Raw genomic sequence first — 19,886 nt, forward strand, 5'->3', positions numbered from 1 at the left:
AGGTGATGGGTGGGTGAGAATGAGAGGGGACTGCTGGCTTGTGGGTAGAGTTGCTTTGGGAGCTAGAGAATCCTTTTCCTCAGGGTGTCCTAGACCCAGAGTCTTTGACAATTAACATGTACTTCTGAGGAGGACAAACTGTCACTAGCACTAACAAAGTGAAATATGACTTGCTTGCATGAAAATAATAGTATCTCAGTCATTTATACGAATTTCTTAATGCTTATGCTGGGCAATGGTCATGTGCATTGCTCAGAATTTCTAATTTTCATATATATGCAGGATGTGCTGATAGAGCGGTTAAGACTGCTTTCTTAAGAACTCTCCTACGTGAAGAGCAGTTGCATTTATTCACACCTCATCAACTCAGCATTCATGATTTTATTTCATGTGTACTGTTATCTGCATACACTTTAAAAACTCAGACTTTCATATCAAGATATTCAGTCAGTCCATCCATTGGCTTACAAGCAAGAATTTATTTAGTAAATATATACCTAGAAGAAATATATTCTGAGTAGTGATGCAGATGGTCATATTGTCTAGATAAAGCGGTTCTTTCGTGGGAGTTCAGAACAAGGTAAGGTGAAAAAAGAGGCAGGCTATAGTTCTCTGGTTCTAGCAAGTTCTATGCAGTTCCCCACAGCATGAGCAGCAAATGACACAGCACAACTGGAGCAGGACATCCTCTCAAGTGTCACATGACACATGCCCTTAAGCAGCTTAGACTTATAAACAAGTCCAGTATAGAATTCTAGGTGTGATATAGCAAAGTTGGATGATATTTTGTCTGGTCCCATATTGTCAGTAAAAATATTATCAGAAGCACTAAATAGAATGTCTGTCTCTTAGCTGATGGTACCCAAAATTAGAAGGACAGAATGAGTCAGTGCAACACAGATAAGTCTCAGTCAGAAAAGAATGAGATGGTATACGTGAAAGACTTTGCAAACTGAAAAGCAACTATATAAGTGTAACGTAAGGTATTGATTATTTTGAACGACAGTATCAGGACATTAATGCCAGTTAGAGAAGAGCCTATCACTATTCAGTCAGGCACAGCACTCTCACTGGCACGTTTACATATTCCAGTCTGATTCATGCTTCCCCTCTAACCTAAACAACTTGTAATGAGATCCTAGAACGAATTCTCAGGACACTAAAGCAGGGAGGCTATACTCTGGATATTAGTCTGACCATTATATGCTCCTGTAGCAAAAAGAAATCCACTTTCATCAATAGCTGCAGAAGTCAGTTCAACATTGAAGCCATGAGGGTCTAAAATCTGGTATATTTGGAGGCCAGTTTCGAGTTCCCATACCTACAGGAAAGAACAAAACAATCAAATAATCCATAAGCCCTTCAGTTTTCGTCAATTTTACAATATTCAACATAGCCTCAAAATTGGTACAATGAACATCTAACACTTCTCCCAACATTCTGCCATGAATGTTGTTTTGATCAAAGAAAGGTCTAAAAGATGTAGTGCTGTCTAATAGTTACTTTGCTACCCTGGAGTGTGTCTGTAACATATGTAGGTGGGCTGACACAAGCAGCAACTATTCCAGGCAGCCCCTGTCTGTCCAGGAAGTAGTCAATTGCTCCTGTAAGCACAAAGCAAGCTTAGCAGCAAGATAGAAATGTAACAGTTATGAGTTCAGTGGACAAAGAAATCAAATTGAATTTATTCTTTTTTTTAATAGATCTTTATTGGAGTATAATTGCTTCACAATACTGTGTTAGTTTCTGTTGTACAACAAAGTGAAATCAGCCATATGCATATATATATCCCCATATCCCCTCCTTCTTGAGCCTCCCTCCCTCTAAGTCATCACAAAGCACCGAGCTGATCTCCCCGTCCTATGCTGCTGCTTCCCACTAGCTAACTATTTTACTCTTTATTGACACTCATCCAAATTAGCTAGGGGTCACAGGACAGAATCTGTGGTTAACAGCATGAAATCTGAGAGAATCATGAGGAAAGGGCTCACTGACCTTTCCAAGGAGTGTTCTGATTAGGGACATGTGCCCAGCTCTTAACAGAGAGAAAAGGGGAAGGGAGGGCGAGGGAGGCTGAGACTTCAGAGAAGGCTGTATGTGTAATTAGGCTGGGTATAATCAGAAAATCTAGAAACACATCAAGGCTCATCACTGTCTCTTTGGAAATGCAGTAGAAGCTTTAGACTTGCAGTCTTTCAGTCTGAATCTTTCCCTTTTCATGTATCTGCCATTGTCAGGTGTATGTTAGACTGTCAGTAAACAATAAAATTGAACTGGCAACACAGTTTATACTCAAGATATTTGGGGACAGGGACAGTATAAACACAGGGCCAGAGATGGGAAGGTGCACTGTTGCTCCAGGGAACTGAAAGTCAGTTGCTGCACCTGGAGTGAAAGAGGGCAAGTGGGAGAAGGAGTAGTTGATGTAATAAATAGTCCGGAGACCAGATAACAAAGGGCCCCCGACTGAGCTGTGGCAGAGCCAAGATCTGAAAGAAGCCAGTCTGGACCTTAAGTCCATGCTCTTAACCTTTGTGTGTCACTGGGTATAGCTGAGGTCCTGAAGGGAGAATGAAGAATGAGGGCCACTGCATGAAGGGGTCTCAGAGGCCACCCATTTCCTGGCCTAAAGTATGATCCCTCGCCAACCAATCAGGTATGAAAACTCACCTAGATGCCTTCCTTTCCCCTTCTCCCCTTGCAGGGAAGACATTTTCTCCTTAAGAGGTCAGTATTTTATGAAAACAGACAGGTTTTAGTTTTAGTTTCCCTCTACTTATTCTGTAGGCATTATCAGAAATAACTGATAATTAAATGAACTTAGGAGATTTGGGCCAGAGGAAGTCTCTAGCAGATAAGCACAGAAGGTTAAAATTGAGAGGGCATTTGAGGAGTCTCCAGATGAATGCTTTCTCCGGTTCCCTGTGTCTCCTTTTGGAGAGCATGCATGAAATAAAAGGATAAACACTGGAAGTACACACCTCCAGCCATCACTGCTAGATGACTTCAGGGGTCATAATTACAGATACAGTTAGGATGGTCAAGTACTCTGGCCTTTAGGGAACACATTAATGACATGGCCTGAGGATTGCAGAGGAAAGGACTTGGGTATTCACCTCAGGCAAACCTGGGTTCATATCCCAGCCACAATGCTTACTAGTTATACGAACTTGGGCAAGTTGCCTTGATCTCTGAGTCCTAATTTCCACATCTTTAAAATGGAACTCTTTATCTGTCCACAGAGAACTAGTACAAGGATTAAACAAGATCATAGATTTAAGGCACCATAAGGTTCCATGTCCTGCACCTATAGGGGTTATAGGAAACATCTATACATTTCTTCCCCTTCCTTCTTAACATTCTCTTTCCCGTGGCTCAGCTTAAAAAGTTTACACACACACACACACACACACACACACACACACACTAGTTTTTTCTCCTGGATATATTTCCCTTAAAATTCCTATTTTGATTGTAAAGACTACCTTCATTTTTTAATTGAGTGTGTAGCTTAATAACAAGCAGTATGAGCTGGATTAAAATGCTTGTTTTTCATGTGTTCATGAAAGCTTAAAAATAGCTCTAATGTGGGGTTCCATCATATGTGCCATTACATTTATTTAGTCACTTAAGGACTTACCTATAAGAAGAGAAAATTCTATCTTCTTTCGCTTTTTCTTCCTGAAGAGTCAATATGTACTCACCTTAATTACGGACTCAGAGCAGATAGTAAGTACTTGGTGAAAATATTTGTTGTAAAGCATGACATTGATTTCTCGTTCATGGGTGTGAGGAACCCGTTTCGCATCTTGTATCATCCTAGTCAAAGGATACATGTCCATAACCCTAGATCCTGGAACAGAAATAAGAATCTCATAAATACCCAATATTAGAAGATTTGAATCACAAAGGATTTTATTCAACCAGTTGCATTTGCAAATAGTTGATCAGTGAGATTATTAATATCAGTGAGATTATTAATGCCTAGGAAACCTAATGAGGTGAAAATACATCCATTTCTTCAAAAATATTTTTGACAAATAAAACAAATATGATTCAGCCAGAGAAAAGTATTCATTTGGGGCTTCATTAATATTCAAGTGTAGGGCATTTGGGCTTCCTTGATATCTGTTTTTCAGTGACCACTATTTTCCTATTTTTTATAGTCTACTTAGTGAAGTGGAGATTAAGCTACCAAAGGCTGACCCTTCATATTGGTTTTCTCTAGTCTCTCCAAAGAAGTCTCAACAGCAGCAAAATTGTCAGCAGGAGTTAATAAACACTTTCTTAAAGTGTTTAATTTTTTTTTTTTTACCAGTAATAAAATTGAATCTGTAATAATAAAAAATTATTCCCAACAAACAAAAGTCCAGGACCATCTAAAGTGTTTAAATTTTAAGATAAAGTCTACTCATGTGTTAAAGAGGAATGGAGGTGGCTCTTCTGGTAGTAGTTCTCAATTCAAATACGTCTGGATGGAAATATGAGAAGGATGTGGTAACCAGGTAATCAAACAACACATGGAACGCCTTCATAGGTTCTTTGACATTACACTGACTGTAACTGACTTTATCCAAACTGACAACAAAGCTAGATATTATGCTTATGAACAAGTGGTAATCCTCTACATCAGCGGTCCCCAACCTTTTTGGCACCAGGGACCAGTTTTGTGGAAGACAATTTTTCCATGGACTGGGGAGGGGAGGATGGTTTGGGGATGATTCAAGTGCATTACATTTATTGTGCACTTTATTTCTATTATTATTACGTTGTAATATATAATGAAATAATTATAACACTCACCATAATACAGAATCAGTGGGAGCCCTGAGCTTGTTTTCACTTGCCATTCACTGGTAAGGTTTTGATATGAGTCTGCAAGCAACTGATTTATTATGGTCTCTGTGCAGTCAAACCTCTCTGCTAATGATGATCTGTATTTGCAGCCACTCCCCAGCACTAGCATCACCACCTCAGCTCCACCTCAGATCATCAGGCATTAGATTCTCATAAGAAGTGCGCAACCTAGATCCCTCACATGCATAGTTGACAGTAGGGTTCACACTCCTATGAGAATCTAATGTCGCGGCTGATCTGACAGGAGGTGGAGCTCAGGAGGTAATGTGAGCAATGGGGAGCAGCTGTAAATACAGATGAAGCTTTGCTCACTCGCCCACCACTCACCTCCTGCTGTGTGGCCCGGTTCCTAACAGACTATGGACCGGTACCGGTCTGTGTCCCAGGGGTTGGGGACCCCTGCTCTACACGTTTGGCTAGATACACAACTACTCTGGAAACAATGCGGTACAAAGAAAGAAAGTGGATCCAGGAGTCAGAAGCTTTGGGACTGAATCCCAGCTCTATGTTTCAACTAGTATCCTTCTACTAGTCAGTTGAAATATTTAATATTCAGTTTTGACATTTATAAAATAAGATAAATATTAATTCCTACCTTAAGTGGTGGTTGTGCAGATCAAGTGAAATAAAATCCATGAAAGCATTTTGTGGAAGAACTAATCAAATGGTAGCTGTTTTAATAGAGTAACAATAACAACAACAACGGTGACAGTTACAACAACATATTCTACAATGTTGTGTTGCTGTCATTGGGGTTTAGAAGATTACTATGGCTGCTTCATTTGAATGAAAGCACAAATTAAAATCTGAGAGATAAGCTTCATGCAGTTCTGATGTCAAGTTGATGGTTGCAGTCAACGTATGCAATTTTAGTGATTAAGCAATACACAAAGCTCTATACTTTTGTAAGCAGAATACTATCAGAATTACATAATATTGGGATGCATCTTTTATTTTCTGATTGTTTTTTGTGTTTTTCTTATTGCCTTGATACTTGAGTCTTTAGTTACTCTGATGATAAATGGGATGAAGATGCTGAGCCCAGCAATCAAACATGCAGTTTGGGGCAGTAAGAGAAAATTTGCTTGTAGTCATTTTTATGTTATTTTTAGAGGAGGTAGTATAGAGGAGGGGTGCTTACAACTAGAAGTAAGTTCTGTTTTACAAGGTGGAAAATTATCTATCAAGCACGAAGTGCTATTTCACTTCTAATCCAGAAAAAAACCCAAAAGTTAAAAAATAATTATATTCTCTACCAGCAGAGATATCACCAATCATTCCTCTGCCCTAATTAATCCCACAGGAACTCAGAGCAGGTAGTCAGTGGAAAAATGCTTAGGAAATGCATTCTGGGTTGATGTTCCAGAAAGAATAAGTATTGTCAATACCGTTCATTTCTTCTAAACCTTCTTCTGAGAGCAGGCACGTAAATAGTGTTCAACCCAAATGCCAAACAGAGGCTTTTGTCTCTTTAGTCAGCACCTTTCTAAGGGGCAGCAGGAAAAGGGGACAACAAATCTGTTGGCCTCAGTGCTGGGGGTTCTGTCATTCAGGACTCTATCCTCTCTCTCCACTGTTCTTTGTCTAGAAGTGGGAGGGTCAACACACTCCTCACCGAGTAACTGTCTCAGTACCAGAGTGCATGGGGCCAAATTGCCTCCTTGAGGAAAAGGGGCACTGACTCAGCATGCTGGTGCAGCCACTCTAAGATGCATCATATTCCTGCTCCTGATGGTCAAGACAGAGCTGGATTTGCCCTACGTGTAGCAGCAGCTTACATCCCACTTCTCTGCTTAACCCCACCACCTTGACTCCTAGGTTCAAGACCTCATCCACCAAGCTATAGAAAGATAGGAAGGAACAGGATTGAATTCAGTTACCGATTGTGAGGAATCACAGTTTATAAATTTCCCATCTAGTTTTGTTTCTCTTCTAGTCAGTGATAAAGTGCTAGTTAAAAAAAGGTAAAACATCAACATATGAGTTTTGTGTGCCATTAATTGGGTGCACTTACCTGTAACAAGCATGCCATGATTGGAATCAAATACCATAGAGTAAATCTGCATGTCTCCTGGTCCTCCCTGGCTATCATGGAAGACTTGTAATAGTGAAAGAGTCTGTATATCCCACACCCTGAAAACCTGGAGGGATAAAGAACACTGGTCACCATTTTTCCACTTTACTTTCCCTACTCAAAGCTATTTAGGTGAACCATTTTTAGAGTCTACAATATGCTCCTAAAAACTTGTAGGAAATTATGATTTACATATGAGCACTCATTTGCTAAACTTTAATTTGGTTCTTGATTCAATTGTTATTCATTAATATCAGAAGAAAATAAAAGCAGTGACTAAAAGTTTGCCTATAGGAACTAGATTTTTCTATCCTTACAGAAGAGAGGAGAAAGACATAGTACTTATTATCCTTTAAGAATTTGGAGGCATGATAAAGGACTGGCCATGATTAACAGTTGAACTGAAGCCGTATTTCTCTTTACACTGTGGATTAGAAAATAGAGAGAAGGCATAGTTTTGGTGGAGGGTTTCAAATTGCTCTTCCATGACTTAAGAAGATGAGAAAATCTTACTAAATGAGGTTTCGAAGAACCCTCCCCTCTTCCTGTCTAGGGATGTAAGAATTACAGAAAGCAGTTTTTAGGGATGGTGTAGATATAGGAAGAGTATAGGAAAATAGGTTATTAGAGCTCTCCTTTGAGGAGGGAAACAGAACTATGTCATTACTCAGATAGAACATGTGTTGATATAATAGAAAGAACAGGAAAGTACAGATTCAGCAAAACTTGGTCAAGTTTACTTTGTCACTTGAAATTAGTGTTCTTCATTATTCTGTTTTTTTTTTTTTTTTTAGAAAGTTAGTGTGATTGATTTCAGGAAAAAAAAGTGTGACTTGATTAAGGATTACGTTTCCTAGCATGCAACAGCATTAAATAATATTTTTATATTATAAGAGTCATTATATATATTACCTATCACTATATATTACTAATTAAATTGGAATATTTGTTGAATAAATGAGTGATAATTTTATAGAACTACATATAAAACTTTGATAAGTAGTTTTGTTAACAGAGATACTGGCTTCTTATTTGAGACACTTAGAATTTGGTTAATTAAATTAGAAACTTCACTATTGTGAAGGCAGGTTGGTCCTTATATGTAGAAGCATAAAAATGTCAAAATCATGTGATTAGGAGCTTTGGCTCACATTTATACACTCTGTAGGCCACTATTACTCAGAACATGTACAACTGGGAGTTACTTCTTTTGTTCTCATAAAAATACAAGTTTGGGGATTAGCTAGAACATTGAAATTTATCAGTGTTTGCATCACAGAGTAAGCAAGTGTAATGGACTCTTTATAAACTTAAGTTCAGGGTCTATTTATGAATTAGGCTCAGAGAGACAAGTAGGGGAAAAATCTAAAAGTGGAATCAAGGAGAGCTAAAGAAATTTATCTCTGTTCTAATTGTTTTATTTATTTATGGCTGCATTGGGTCTTTTTTGCTGTGCATGGGCTTTCCCTAGCTGCGGCGAGCGGGGGCTACTCTTCATTGCGGTGCGGTGGCTTCACTTGTTGTGGAGCATGGGCTCTAGGTGTGCAGGCTTCAGTAGTTGCAGCTCACGGGCCCAGTAGTTGTGGCTCGCGAGCTCTAGAGCACAGGCTCAGTAGTTGTGGCGGACAGGCTTAATTGCTCCATGGCATGTGGGATCTTCCCAGACCAGGGCTCGAACCTGTGTTCCCTGCATTGGCAGGCAGATTGTTAACCACTGCACCACCAGGGAAGTCCGTAACTGTTTTTGATTCTATAGTTTTGGCTGAGATACTTCATGGTTGGCAGTCTTTTTACTGTACCTGTATATGCTCAGAATTGTGGTTGGAGGAAAGAACAAGGGATGAAGCAAAAGAGGTTTTGGGTTTCAGTTCTAGCCCATCATTTAAATTCCTTAAGCCTCGGTTTTCTTGTTTCTAGAATGGACATGAAACACCAGTACTCTCCACCTCAATGAATTGGTGTGAACATGTTTTGAAACCAGTGATGTTTCAAATCACTCTATGGAGTGATTCTATTTTCTTTATCATATTTCTCTTTTCTTCAGTTCTTTAGGTCTTTTGTGGGTTTTTAGGGAAGTGGTGATTATTGGGCTGGCAGAAGGCACAAAGACTCATTCTGCTGCGTCTCTCCTCTAGGTTTTTCTGCTGCCCTCTCCCCGTAGGCTGTCTTAGTTACTGTCATACCAAACTGCTTCCAATTTCCAAAACATCTTTCTCTTTATTGTCTATGTGCATTCACACATACTCTTCCTATCATCTACTATTTCCTCTCTATCTAGCTAACTGTTACTCTTTCTTTAAATCTGTCATAAAGAGAATTAAAGAGTTAGAGTTCAGGTCAGAATACTGCAATAAATTTATGCCTCACTCTGCCATTTCTTCTCCAAACACAGAGAAATAGTAGAGAAAATATAAAAAGAGAGAGGAAAAAGAAATAGCAAGGCTTCAAAGCAAGATATATAATCTCTACAGATCCAACTAAGAGAGGCATACAAAGCAGTGAGTGGGCTCCAGCCAGAGCCTGGGCACTTGTTTGGAACAGACAGTGGTATCAGGGGAGCAGCTCCTGCAGGGCAGACAGGACCAAAAGCACTATCACTACTCCATGGGAGCACCCAGAGCAGGTCTCCCAGTTCAGGAAAAGGAGACTGAGAAGCAATAGGCTGTGCTCTATTTTCATCTGGAGGCATAGTTTATGAAAGTTGTAAGATCAGTGAAAGGGAGGGACGCTGCCTTCTGACCAGAAACTAAACCAAGGCAACCTCTGGCTCAGGGACTAGACCTATTTCTAGACTGGGGCCCAAGGGGCTATGTGAAAGATGGTTGCAGATGTGGAGGAGCTAGCATATAGACACACACACACACACACACACACACACACACACACACACACACATACAGACACATGCCCCTAAATATTAAAAAGAAACTATAATTTTTAGAAAATTTTAGAGGAGGATATCTTTATGAACTTAAGAGTTAAAAAAGATTTCTTCCTGTTTAAAAGACTTTATTTTAGGGTTTTCCACCTTTTTTAAAAAGTGAATCAGCTATACACATATCCACTCTTTTTTTAGATTATTTTCCCATATAGGCCATTACAGAGTATTAAGTAGAGTTCCCTGTGCTATACAGTAGGTCATTACAAGTTATCAGAGTTTCATATATAGTAGTGTGTATATGTCAATCCCAATCTCCCAATTTATCCCTCCTCCCCCCGCTCCACCACTGGTGACCGTAAGTTTGTTTTCTACATCTGTGACTCCATTCTGTTTTGTAAATAAGTTCATTTGTATCATTTTTTTAGGTTTCACATATAAGCAATATCATATGATATTTGTCTTTCTCTGACTGACTTACTTCACTTAGTACGACAGTCTCTAGATAATGAGCATTCACTGAACCTATTGTGGTAATCATTTCATGATGTATGTAAGTCAGATCATTATGCCATACACCTTAATCTCATACAGTGTTATACGTCAATTATATTTCAGTAAAACTGAGGGAAAATAAATAAATTACTGATAAAAGCCTTATTTTTAGACACTGAATTTCTCACTCCCTAATATTTCCCTTCCTTTTTATTTTTTAAACCAATATAAGCAATAGCACAATGAATATCCTTTAACATAGATCTCTGGGCACTTTGATGATGATGATTTTTTTTTTTTTTTTTTTGCGGTACGCAGGCCTCTCACTGCTGTGGCTTCTCCCGTTGCGGAGCACAGGCTCCGGACGCGAAGGCTCAGCGGCCATGGCTCACGGGCCCAGCCGCTCCGTGGCATGTGGGATCTTCCCGGACCGGGGCACGAACCTGTGTCCCCTGCATCGGCAGGGGGACTCTCAACCACTGCACCACCAGGGAAGCCCCCGGTTATTTTATTAGAATAAAAATTTATTTTATTAGCCCACGAATTTTTGCCAGCTTTACCCCCAATAGTACTATGTGAACATGTCTGTATTCTTTGCCATCTCCCTCTTCCCTCCTCCTTTTTTCCTACTGATTTGTTAACATTTTTTGTTTGTTTAAGAATATTATTCCAGTTTATGTCATTTTTGTTGCATTTTTCCCCATTCTGCTGTCTTTCTTTACCCTTTTTTATGGGTAAAAGAAGGCTGTCTGGGCTCAGGACAGATACAGGATTGGCTACACTTTTTTTTTTTTTTGCGGTACGCGGGCCTCTCACGGGTGTGGCCTCTCCCGTTGCAGAGCACAGGCTCCGGACGCGCAGGCTCAGCGGCCATGGCTCACGGGCCCAGTAGCTCCGCGGCATGTGGGATCTTCTCGGACCAGGGCACGAACCCGTGTCCCCTGCATTAGCAGGCGGACTCTCAACCACTGCGCCACCAGGGAAGCCCGGCTACACTTATTTAATGCAAGTTATTTAGATGTCATTTTCCTTTACATGTGCAAAATTGAGATAATTACAGGGTTGTTATTAGCATCAAGTAAGTTGTGATGTAAAATAATGCGCACAGTGTGTGCCTCTTAGTAAGCATTTGATAAATGATAGCTATTATAATAATTTACAGTTTGAATGTTTATGTAGTCACATTTATTTTTTTTGTTCAGCCATAGGTGTTATGCCTAGGAATTACCTGATGGCTACATGAATATTCACCTGTGTTTTTTTCTGGAAAATTTTAGGACTACTAAGGTTTTATATTTTACATTTAAAATCTTTAATCCGTATGGAATGCATTTTGTTGTTAATTGTGAAATGATGATCTGATTACTTATTTTTTCCTAATATAGTTAATCAGTTTTCCCAACATTTAATGAACAAACAATCCTTTGCTCACAGATTTAAAATGCTACTTTTATCATATACGAAATTCCCATTCACACTCATGTGTGAATTTTCTCTTTTGTTTCATAGATGTGTCTACTGATGCATTGACTGCTGTTCTGTTTTATTTATTGAGGCTTTACTATAATTTTTAATATCTGATAGGGAAAGTGTCATCTTGTAATCATATCTTCCAAAGTTTCTAGGATATTCTTTTATGTCAACACTTTTACATTAAATTTGGCAAACTAATGTCTAAATAATCCTGAATAACATTAAGTGTATAGCTTAATTTGATGGAGAGTATCTTTTACAGTATAATACTCCCATTTAGGAAAGTCCCTACATTCATGTTCTTAAATAAAAGTACCTCAGAATAACTTCATAGTTAACAATATTAATAGTGAATATTGCTTGTTAAGATTATTTCTAGGCATTTCATACATTTTTGCTCTTGTGAATGCTACTACCCCTTTGACCATTGTTTTCTGTTTCTGCTCTTACACAGAAATTTATTTTTATAAATTGCTACTATCAATATAACCAGCCACTTTACCAAATTTATATGCTCTAAAACTTTTTGAATTTTTCCAGCAATCACATTATTTGCAAATATGCAGTCTCCTCATTTCTAATAGCTGTAAGTCATTTTTCTTTTTTTATTACATTATTTAGAACATTTAAAACACTGTGTAGTAATAGCAATAACAACAGAAATCTGTCTTTGTTCCTTCTTTGCTTTTTTAAAAATTGAAGTAGAGTTGATTTACAATGTTGTGTTAGTTTCTGGTGTACAACAAAGTGATTCAGTTATACATTATATATTGTTTTTCATATTCTTTTTCATTATGGTTTATTACAGGATATTGAATATAGTTCCCTGTGCTATACAGTAGGACCTTGTTGTTTATCTAGTTTATATATAGTAGTTTGTATCTGCTAATCCCAAACTCCTAATTTATCCCTCCCCCACTCCCTTTCCCCTTTCGTAACCATAAGTTTGTTATCTATGTCTAGAAATCCTTATTTTTTCTGTCTTTAATGATCATGGGAGGGCTATATTGTGTTTTACTATTGAGGATAGGCTCTCTTTCTAATGTTGTATTCCTTTTATTCTTGTCTTTAAATATGTTCTTTCTTATGCTGAAATCAATAGAAACAGAGCACAGTGACTTATCATTTCCTTATCCAAATTCACAATATTTTTCTCAGTGACTATCAGCCATTTCAGTCAAAAATTGTATGTATTCTAGGTTTTCCAATAGTTGATTTTAAGGGAAAGAATTGTTCTGTTTCATTTTTGTTGTTTTCTTTTTGTTACCTTTGCAGAAGATAGGCTGATGACATGTTGGTCTGTCTCATTTGTTACAATCTCGGTGATACTGAACATGTGCCCCACAAGTTTCCCCACTGGCTTGGTGCTGATATTGGGGTGCCACAACCGGAGCACTTTATCATCTCCTGAAAGAAGGACATGTGAAGATTATTTATTTTCTCAGAGTTGCAGGTGGTCACAGTTTAAAGAGTCTCTCTCACCCTTAATCATATCCTTATTTTTCTTCTAATATCAAATCACAGTCTGTTTCTTCCAGGATGTTGTCTATGATTGACTTGTTAAGAGTCTAGCCTTGTTTTGGATCTGCTTCTTCTTGTCAAGACTGTTTTTTAATAATTGTATTTACATATATAAATGTGAATTCTCATAAATATTCTATGAGTCCTTTTCTTGATTTAACACTTTCCTACTCATTCATGCATTAATGTATTATTTATACTTTATTTACTTCCCAAAAGTACTTAAGACAGCTGTTCTTTTGTTTCTACATTTTAAAATTATGCAAGCATTATAATAATAAAAGGAATCAAAAGAAGTGAAAAATTGCACATAATCTTTACCATTATAACAAATCAGCTGTTTTTGTTTTTCCATCTTCCCTTCTAGCACATACTCATGAGCATACAAAATTTATATGCAATTACTATCATGGCATAGATAAAATTTTATTAATTGTTAAAATCATATAGGTACATAGTGAAAGATTTAAACAATATGGAAGGATATTATTATTGTAAAAATGTCCTCTTTTCCCTTATAATCCCTAGTTCCACACCCTATAGGTTGTCACTGTTAACTTCTTTTTCTCTCTTACAAATAGACTTCTTTATTCTTTTTGGCCGCACCATGCAGCATGCAGGATCTTAGTTCCCCAACCAGGGATCGAACCTGCTACCCCTGCAATCGTAGTGAGGAGTGTTAAACACTTGATGGCCAGGGAAGTCCCACGAATAAACTTTTTATTTTCAGAGTTAAGAATAACATTTTTCGGGCTTCCCTGGTGGTGCAGTGGTTGAGAGTCTGCCTGCCGATGCAGGAGACACGGGTTCTTACCCTGGTCCGGGAGGATCCCACATGCCGCGGAGGGGCTGGGCCCGTGAGCCATGGCCACTGAGCCTTCGCGTCCGGAGCCTGTGCTCCGCAACGGGGAAAAAAGAATAACATTTTCCCGTTTATATTTAAATACTTTGAATTATTTTCAGAAAATACTTTTTCTCAACAACAACAAAAATCACTATCACACATAAAATATACACAAATAAAAATATATTATAAATGTTGCCCAAATACAAAAATCACTGTTTTAAAATGTATTTTTATCAAGAAATTGCAGGATGCTATATTGAATGCACTTTCTAGACTGGGAAATGTAGTCTAGCTGTATATCCAGTAAGAGATAATATAGTTTTGGTGAATAGCTGTCAGTTTTTATGATATAACTAGATGTGTGTGTATAAACATATATGATAATAAAATTTTTATTAAGTTTTAGTTTTTAATATCAAAATTATAATAGATCATGGGTAAAAGATACAGTCAAACAATTCAATTAGCAGATATAAAACAAAGTACTGTTTTAGACCCAGTAAAATTGGTTATCAGTTACATGATTAAAACTGAGTAATTCCAATAATGCAGTATCTTGCCTGATTTGCTTTTCACTGTCTATGGCTAAGAAGTGTCACGTTTCTCAGATATGTTCAGAACCCTAAGCCTCAGGCCCATAAATCATCCTAGATAATGTTAGGGTAACTGCTGAAATGGGCACTGTCACTCCTGAAGTATAAGACCACTATTCCCTGAAGAAAATCTATGACTTGTCTATTACATGCAGAAGGATTCAATAGATGATTGCCACCTGAGAAATGTCCAGGCCTTTTCAACTAAGGACTTTGTTCAATATGCATTGTGAAGGAAACTCAATCTTCCAGAGGTTCTCTATTATCTACTACCAGAGGTCTTCCAGCTCTGCTTGCTTTTCATTGATAGTAATGAAATCCTTATATAGTCTGTGTGGCTACTTTTTGGACCCAGAATGTACAGAGGGACACAATACTAACCTCTAAATGCATACAGTATTTCAACTGCATTATTATTATTATTAATCAGCTGTCTCATGCTCCAATTTATAGCTATCTATAAACATGCCTTATTTGTACTTTAGATTTTGAATCCTTGAATATTAGAAATTCAACCTGATCTTTATGAGGTTTACCATGTCTAGTCCAGAGCAGCTGTGTAATAAATGTTTGTTGAATGAAACATGAACAAATGCATGCAGAGTCCCCAAGATAGTTGGGATGGCAGATAATTATTTTTATATACTAGACCTTCCAAATTAGGAGGTTAATTCTTAAAATGGCCAGTAGAGACAACTATTGGGTAAAAAATTCTTGATGTGCAACAAAATAATGCTCAGGAAATACCTTGTCCTGGTTTGGCTTTTTTTTTTTCCTTCTGCAAGAACTTCTGTTTTTTCAAGCTCATCAAACGTCCCTGCACATTTAACACATTCAACTATGTTTAGCAAATCTGCTTTTAGAGTATATTTTGAGTCATCAGCTGCTACATACTGCACATGGAGCAATCAACAAGAGTATTCTCCTGAGAAAAATGTGTTTTCAGTTATTGAGGATTTGCATTTTCTACTAACAGAGGCTCCATAACTGTGGCAATTCAATAAATTACACATGGTGAAAAGAATTAGCTGCTTGTCAGTCGTACTGCTAAATGTTTTCTTGCCTTTGGAAGAGTGCTAGAAACACTATAATTAGCAGGTTTTCAAAGCTGAAATGGGGATCTTATAATAATTAACACTGAGGTTAGTGAGAGTCAAATGTTTTAATCCATAAGCACTGAAGTGGTTTGAGTCCCAAAACATTACCAAACACATATTTTTTCCAGAACTGATTAAAATACTTAAGACTACAAAGTATACAAAAGTTGGTCCGTTCCTTTTCTCTTTTTTAAATAAAATTAATTAATTTATTTTTTTAAATTTATTTTATTTTTGGCTACGTTGGGTCTTCGTTGCTTCTCACGGGCTTTTCTCTGGTTGTGGTGAGTGGGGGTTACTCTTCGGTGCAGTGTGCAGGCTTCTCATTGTGGTGGCTTCTCTTGTTGCAGAGCACAGTCTCTAGGCACATGAGCTTCAGTAGTTGTGGCATGCAGGCTCAGTAGTTATGCCTCGCAGGCTCTAGAGCACAGGCTCAGTAGTTGCGGTGCACGGGCTTAGGTGCTCCGCAGCCTATGGGATCTTCCTGGACCAGGGCTTGAACACATGTCCCCTGCATTGGCAGGCGGATTCTTAACCACTGAGCCACCAGGGAAGCCCTGGTCCATTCTTATGTTTTGCATTCTTTTGTGTGGGAACGAAGGTTGTCCAAAGGAATTGGTTAAGATTAATGTGACAGCACATCTTTCAGAACAATCAGATTTTAGAAATCAAATCTCACTGTAGCCATGTATTTAAGTACTACTTTTTCAAAGGCTTTGTGTGCAGGGCTCAGGTTGAAGCAGGACAGAAGTCATTGCTTTTATCTAACTGAAGACAAGCTGCGGTGAATGCAGCATCCACTGCAATCTGATTCTCAGGCAATTTTGCTGCTTACTCTCTCACCACCAATATACTCTCCTTCCCTCACCTACTCCCTCCTTCTGACTTCCGGCCAGGACCAAGCAAGTAATGAGCCAAGATAGTCAGGAAAGGGCAATGGGGGATCAGGAAATTATGATACAAGCATTCTACTTCTTTTATTGAAAACATCTGATTTTAGTATTTCTTCTGTTCCCTTATGTGTTATAGATCTCATTATGGAGCTCTCTACATGATAGCCTTAATTAGTACAGCTTAAAGAGTTGGATTCCTGTGTGTGCTTAGAATCATCAGTATTGAGTGTCAGGAAACTTGCCTCCAGTTTAAACCGTGACTCCCACATATTGCTTTTCAGGTTCTTATCCAGACACCTTTCTTTCTTTTCTTGATGTCTTTAACTGAAATGTAGGTTTGTGACCAGTTAATGCTTTGTTTTTCTGAATACACGAAGCTGTGGTTATATATTGAATAACATCTAATTGGAAAACTCGGCTCCAATTTTTCAAAAGGACAATTTAGTTTATCTCCCATGAACAGGAAGTTTTTAAAACAATAGTATCAGAGTATTACGTTCAAAAGAATCTTAAAATTTATGTAGTCCAACTTCTTCATTTTACCAGATAAGGAAAATGAGCACCAGGCAGAGATTAAGTGATTGTTGAAAATCATACAGTTGGTTAGTGGCCAGGCTATGACTAAACCCAGTTCTTCTATCTTCTAGTTCACTGTTTTCATTAGTTTTGCTTTCCAGTAGACTACAACAAAATTTTTAAAAATAAGATTTGAACCACAATCTAATTTTAAGTAAGTGTTGTGGCAGGCACAAAGCTGAGGACAGATTTAAGTATAAACTTTAAATGCACAGTGTACTTGAAAAAAAATTAACTTCGTGTCCTCAAAGGAGATTACCCTGTCATGAAGTGAAAGTGCAGCTATCATTATGTGTACCTCAAGGCTGAGGCAGGATACTCTTTGTAGGAAACCAAATATTTCCTGCTGTGTGCGTTTTGGGAGAAGAAATTTGAAGAAATCTTACATGGAAGGGGGCCAATAGCACTTATTCATCTAACATCTCACCTCCTTTAGTGAATATGTGTACTCTAAGCATTTACCAAATGGTATATTTGTTGATGTTTTTTGATGGCAGGGCTTCCTTCTTCTTTTTTAAAATCTTTTTTCTCTTTTAAAGTTCAGATCTCCAGTATAGGCCATTTTCTTGATGTTTATTTGTTTGGATTTCTGTTTTGCTCATTTACATCTTTCAAGTCTACATGTCCCTTGTTTCCTTTAAGGTGACCCTGATCTCCTTGAGGAGCCTCTGGGAGCTCATCTTCTCCAACACACAGGTAGCCTACGGAGTCCTTAACAGCTCCTATCTCCAGCCAGATCTTTACCCATCACCAGTAGGAATATCCTCTCAGATGTCTAATTGACACTTGATATTTAAGTATTTAAGTTCAAAATTGAAATTTTGTTTGCATTCTTTCTCCATATAAGCACCCTCTTCTCAATTTCTATGTAATTATCAATGCAACTGCTATTCTTCTATGTTTCCCTCCTTACAAACTTGGAGCTGGCTGCTCCCTTTTATTAATCCCCAATATCATTCTGTCTCCAGGTCTTATGAATAATTTATTTTTCCATGTCTTAGAGACTGACTCTTGCTTTTCTTTTTCTAGAGCACCTACAATAACTCAGACCCTCACCATCTCACTCATGACTTCTGTAACAGCCTCCTAATGAACTGAAGATTTCAATTTATTCCAACAAAACCTGTATAAGTTGATCAAAGTGATTGTGCCTAACTGTTGTAAATGAATTGAATTAATAATTATTGATAACCTACTATGTGCCAGGCATACCTTACCTCAATTAATCTTAAACACTACCATATGAAGTAGGTGTGGTTTTTTGTTATTGTTAGCATCAGTATTAGCAAATTTGGATTGAAGACTTATTACGTGCAAGACCCTTCCTGTGTAAGTACTTTATTCTTATAATACTATTACGAGTAGGTATTATTATCAGCTCCATTTTGCAGGTGAGATTGAAGCATACAGGAATTAAATAACCTATCCAAGGCCATACAGCTTGCCAGTAAGAGAGCCAGGATTTGTTCCTAGGCAGTCTGACTACAGAGCCCAGGCTGAAAGCCATCACAGTCTTAGAACCTCAGTATGATAGATAAGGAGTCTGAGGCAGGAAGAATATTTCAGTCCATCACCTTTCCCCTCAAGTTTCTTATGTTTGTCATCTTTCCTCCTACTCTCAGCAGATAATCTTAGCCCTTAAATGTTGGTATTTTTCAACACTCTATCCCTGGTCCTCTTCTCTGTTAATGCTAAACCATTGGCTCTTTACCTTTTTGTCAGGGACTCCTTTGAGGATTTGATAAAATTTTGGACTTTCTTTCCAGAAAAATGCACATAGATACACAAGCATTCAGCCGCAGGGGCTGTAGGACTCCCTTAAAGCCCACACATGGGCCCCAGGCTAGGAATTCATGCTCTTACACATTGAAACAAGTTCTAGAGAGATTAAATATTTAAAAGTAAAATATACAACAAACAAAAAATTATAGTAAATATGGGAGAATTTGTTTCACACATTCACAGGCTGGGGAAGGCCTTTCTAAGTGTGCCACCAAATCAAAAAGCCACAAAGAAAAAGAATGACAGATTTGACTTTATACAAACTTTAACATTCTCTAAAAGTTTTCTCTAGCAGTAAAATGCGATAACTGTATGAAACTCTATAACTGTGTTAATTAAGGAGAGCACTGTTTGCAAAGTAGAAAATCTCTTTGTAACATGAAATGCCCTCTTACCTCCCGTGACAATCACATTTGCTTTTCTACTGTAACAAAAAGTGTTTGCTCCTCTTGGCATGGAAAACTCTCTGACAGGCCTGCAAAACACAAATTAGATATAAAGCTTGTATATTTTTCCTTATAAAGCTAATTCCAACTTATAAATAGATTGTGTTCAAGAGGCTCACTTCTAAGTTGTTATGAATCCATTTACCCACAGAAAATATTATAAGCAAAGATTAAATTCTTACTGACCCACAGAATCTACTTACTCCATAATATGACATTAATGCAGCATTTGCATTGTTTCTGTTTAAAAAGAAATCCTTTCCTCCACCCTGGAGTTGCGGTTGTGCTGATGTTAAGGCTGGGCAGAGATATATCACGTCTTAAGCCAGAAAGTATATTGCTCAGCTAAATGAG

General features: G+C 37.9%; 1 protein-coding gene across 1 annotated transcript in view; it reads right to left on the reverse strand.

The window, feature by feature from the left end:
- Positions 1-19,886, reverse strand: part of WDR64 (WD repeat domain 64) — a gene marked incomplete at both ends in the record, with an annotated part of 159,241 nt that overhangs the window by 85,365 nt on the left and 53,990 nt on the right. The window contains 5 exons of the mRNA XM_082833645.1: positions 1,198-1,321; positions 3,705-3,853; positions 6,872-6,998; positions 13,045-13,184; positions 19,482-19,561. Coding sequence (XP_082689771.1) covers positions 1,198-1,321; positions 3,705-3,853; positions 6,872-6,998; positions 13,045-13,184; positions 19,482-19,561 — 620 coding nt within the window. The remainder of the gene's footprint in view (positions 1-1,197; positions 1,322-3,704; positions 3,854-6,871; positions 6,999-13,044; positions 13,185-19,481; positions 19,562-19,886) is intronic.

This window comes from Leucopleurus acutus (assembly GCF_964270905.1).
Source record: "Leucopleurus acutus genome assembly, chromosome: 2".
NCBI classification, from domain to species: Eukaryota; Metazoa; Chordata; class Mammalia; order Artiodactyla; family Delphinidae; genus Leucopleurus; species Leucopleurus acutus.